Source organism: Tenebrio molitor, chromosome 8 (genome assembly GCF_963966145.1).
Source record: "Tenebrio molitor chromosome 8, icTenMoli1.1, whole genome shotgun sequence".
NCBI lineage: Eukaryota > Metazoa > Arthropoda > Insecta > Coleoptera > Tenebrionidae > Tenebrio > Tenebrio molitor.
In genome coordinates this window covers 9084412-9088491 of record NC_091053.1, presented here as the reverse complement: position 1 = coordinate 9088491, position 4080 = coordinate 9084412, and the positions used below count along the sequence as shown (strand labels likewise).

At 37.0% G+C, this 4080-nt stretch overlaps 2 protein-coding genes across 2 annotated transcripts; both read right to left on the bottom strand.

The window, feature by feature from the left end:
* Positions 1-114: 114 nt before the first annotated feature.
* Positions 115-1638, bottom strand: LOC138136346 (transmembrane protein 39A). The gene is made up of 5 exons (XM_069055506.1): positions 1333-1638; positions 1149-1288; positions 999-1097; positions 716-947; positions 115-658 (listed from the first exon to the last, which is right to left on the bottom strand). Exons 1-5 carry the CDS (start codon positions 1636-1638, stop codon positions 116-118), a joined length of 1320 nt encoding a protein of 439 aa, XP_068911607.1. The 3' UTR covers position 115.
* A 64-nt stretch (positions 1639-1702) lies between these two features.
* Positions 1703-3000, bottom strand: LOC138136347 (coiled-coil domain-containing protein 130 homolog). The gene is made up of 3 exons (XM_069055507.1): positions 2517-3000; positions 2199-2459; positions 1703-2149 (listed from the first exon to the last, which is right to left on the bottom strand). The coding sequence occupies exons 1-3, from the start codon at positions 2826-2828 to the stop codon at positions 1760-1762; spliced, it is 963 nt and encodes a 320-aa protein (XP_068911608.1). The 5' UTR covers positions 2829-3000; the 3' UTR covers positions 1703-1759.
* Between the last annotated feature and the right edge of the window lie 1080 nt (positions 3001-4080).

The window sequence follows — 4080 nt, the reverse complement described above, 5'->3', positions numbered from 1 at the left end:
GCTTTATCGATCGCACTATCCACCACTTGTATAGGCGGCAAATTCAAATTTGCAACATCGAGAAATAATTCAACTGGGAATCAAAATGGCCACACTACATTGATTAAATTAAGCTTTAATGTAAATTAATTTTATTGTGCATAATCCTCTCTTCTTCGTACATTTTCGAACTGACAAAATAATCGCGTCCTATTTTGTACAAGACGTAATAGTTAAAAAATAATATGAAAGTTATTGAGATGATATTGTACCATACGACGCTCCGAACCAGTAATACCAGCTGTAGGAGCACCATTCCCACATGAAGGGACAGCAGAATGCTCAACGAAAAACTAGGATTTTTAAATATAAGATAAAATCTTGAATAAGTAGTATTTCCAGGTTCACTAGCGTTGCATTCTCCTTGGGCGCGATACAAATCCCTTCCATGTTTGACTAGAGCCCCATAAGGCCACAAAGTCTCTTCATTCCAATTATTGTTAACCAGTAACATATTTCTCGTCTCTAATTTGTCCCAATTTCCCAAATGAAGTGCTGACCGGTGCAGAATGTCACAATAACGCAAAGACAAGATGTGAGTGGCGCAAGCCATAAAACTGCTCAGAAAAATAAAAATGACGTGCTGAGTGGCCCAGTAGACATCATAATGTAGATGGTTCTAAAAATTCATTATAATTATTATCATTGTAGTTATAACAAAAATTATCATGTCAACCTGTGCAAAACAACATGGAATAAAACCAGTGTAATATGCATTAAGAACTGAGCTGAACAGGATTTGTTTCATTCGATTGTTGAAATTAGTTTTAAGATTTTCCACTTCTTCACGTACTTCTGAGGCGTTAGAACGACAAGCATGCAGTGGTGGAAGTGAAGATGAGTTCCAAGTGACCAGTTCAAAAAAAGAAGTAATTCTGCACCCGAATAAAATTAAGTAGACTAGAACTCTGGAATAAAAATTTTTTTTTTTGTTGTTTTCAATTTTTGTCAGCACTCACGGGTAGCACAAATACAACATGTTGACAATTGGGTGACTCTGAATTACGTAGTAAGCACACCATGATAACAGAGTCATTATGACTCCGAATAAAATAAATCTGCAAAAAATTTTTTTTAATTTTTAATATTATCTAAGAGTGCACCGTCACCTGTAGCACATGAAAGTAATGTCGATAAACTTCTCCACCACAAAGTTTTCCAAAATTCGGCACCCAATAATGTAGATGAGTCTTCTAGACAGCAGGATCAAAATAAACGCGACCAAGTTCAAATCTATCAGATAAAAATTCTTCAGAGAGCGTCAGTTGAGCCTTCGGGCGTAAACGAACTTACCATCGCCTGTCGGGTGTAAGAATGCGGTAGCCACCATACTGTGCGGTACAGGTGCAAAAACTGCAAGCCCCCCGACACTGCGGTGAATAAAAACATTAACGATTCGAAAAACAAATCGTCGTCGACTGGTGTGTTGGGGAACGGGAAGTGTTTGGGGGCTGCTGGCTGTTCCAGAACGGGGAGAGTCGGGACTGCTGCCCCCAAAGCTGTGTATCTGTTGGTAGACACGTCGCTTCCGAATCCTGACATCATCGCAGGAATTGAATTGCGTAATGTACGCGGCAGGCGTCTATTACTGCTAGGCATTGACGCTCTTTAGTAAAATTAAAATTGGGAGCACAATGAGGTTATGTTGATGTCAAACGTCAAACTTGATAAACGTCAATTTTATTTACAGAAATATTTACAAATTGAATTTTTGGAAAATTTAATCAGACTCACTGTCTGAGCCATAATCACCAACTAGTGAATTACTTAATTTTGGTTTTTTACTGGTCTCTGGTGGAGTTGATGCACAATGTGACCTTTTGACAATTCCCAAATCTTTTTTTGTAGTACAACTGCTTAAAAACTTGACTGCTTTTATTTCTTTGGCTATTGAAAAATTAGACGTTGGTAAAGAAGAGGTTGATATAATTTTTCTTCTAAGTGATTCTGTATTTTCAGTAATATCTTTAGAAGGTTTCAATTTTAAACTCAAAAGAGAGGCCATTTTCTTATCCTCTTCTGTTTCTGCCAGTAATGGTATATCTAGACTCGATTTCTTCAAAAGAACATTATCTTGACTTACAGCTTGCTTTACATCATAATTCTGCTTCTGCAATTACATCAATTAATTAAGTGGTTACTCCAGACATAAAACCTACTCTAAAAATCTGCCTTAATCTCTGATTTGCTGAATAATCATCTGACCAGTTTGATTCATTCCTGTTGAACAACTGAATCAATCTAGGCTTAGCACTTTCATAACTACTTTTATCTTCTGATCCATGTTCCAACTTGAACATGGAATCATCAAACATCCGCTTTTGTGTTTCTTTTGTTTCTGGCACAATCTGTTCATTTTGAGTAGGATCCCATCGGTTCTCTTGTCGTCTAGCACCTGATACAATCACATATTCAAGATTCTACAAAAAAACACAAATGAATAATAATACAACTAAAGACATGTTAACCAGACTTACACCCGGATCTGTCTTGATAACTATATGATTATCACACAAATGGCACTTCATTTTAAACTGGTACAAAGGTGTAGTATAGTACATCCCAATTTTTGTCTTTTCAGCATTGTATCTTACGCCCATTCCTATGTGATTATTGCATCCTTCACACCAGATATTGTAGGGCATTTCAAAACGGACGATTATAATTCCTAGGTGAATTTTACGAGCTCGTTCCCGAAGAGCGTGAGTCCCCAAGAACTTATTGAGCCCCCCGGCCTTGGGGTCATAGTCCGGGGGGTAGTATTTGTTGGTGCCTTTACGTTCACCCATTTTTCAACAACTAACACGTCGCCAACAATTTAACAGAGGTCTATGTTTATACTTTCAGAAATGTATAATTTAACATAACCTCAACTGCGCTTTTCTTGTTGCTGTCAACAACATCAGCTGCTATAATACAAATGTCCCTTAGTTTTCAGCGCATGCGAGATGCGAACAACTTTTCCACATACAGCATGTTTCTGAAATAAAATAAGTACAGTTTGCGGCCGTTGAAAACTCACACACTTTGACAACGCCAAACTTTTAGCTTTGTAAATGGTTAAATGGTATTGAAAGTGACGTTTCCCAAAATGTCACTCAAACATTATCCACATTAATTTCTGTCGCAATGGCTCTTATACTCACACCGTCCCTCAGTCAAACACATTTTTGCAAATCAGATAATTGCGGCATTTCAAAAGTTACGCGCGATTCTGATCTAATATGTCAAATACTGACACTGACTTTATAATCCTTGATGAAAATCCTTTTTACGTTAATCAAATTTCGGAATTTATACAGAGTGTTTAAATCTTCCCTGTCTGAGATTTCAACGGCCGCAACTGTACATTAACTGGTAATAGAACATCAAAAGGAACAACTTTTCTCTCTGCCATTTTGGCGAAAAACGTTGCGTAGTGGCTTAAAAAAATAGGAAAGATTTTCCTAAAACCGTTCATATCTCCAAAACTAAGCTACCTAAAAACGTGAAACAACCAGGTTCTTACGAAGGGGATTTTTTGCTATACGGGTAGATTTCTTTGAATTTCGATTTCGGCGTTAAAACACGTTTTCTGGATGAAAATGGATGTTTTTTTCATATTAGCGTAGCGCTGATCTCAATTAGCCATTGCAGTATTTAGTGGCGTAGGGTTATTTTAGTGAAAAATCTCTCCAATTTTTTTTTGGAATTAAACATCGTTTTTCGGCAAAATGGTAGATGGAAAAGTTGTTCCTTTTAACAAGTTCTATTACCAGTTAAAATTAATGTACTTATTTCTGTTACACGTTGTATAAAGGCAAATTTCGGCGGTTTAACCAAGTATAGTCGGCATCTCTTTATCTATGGTCAGCATGCGAGAATGCATTTAGTAAATTTTTTTTAGTCCATTTTTTCTTTAAATGAGCTGTCAAAGTGTTGTCAAGTTGGTATGAGCAATTGAAAGTGCATTTCACAAGGTCGAGCCGTGCAAGGTCATCGGCGCTGTCATTGCGCATAACTGTCATTTGCGTTTGCGCTGAAAAATTAACGCATAAAATT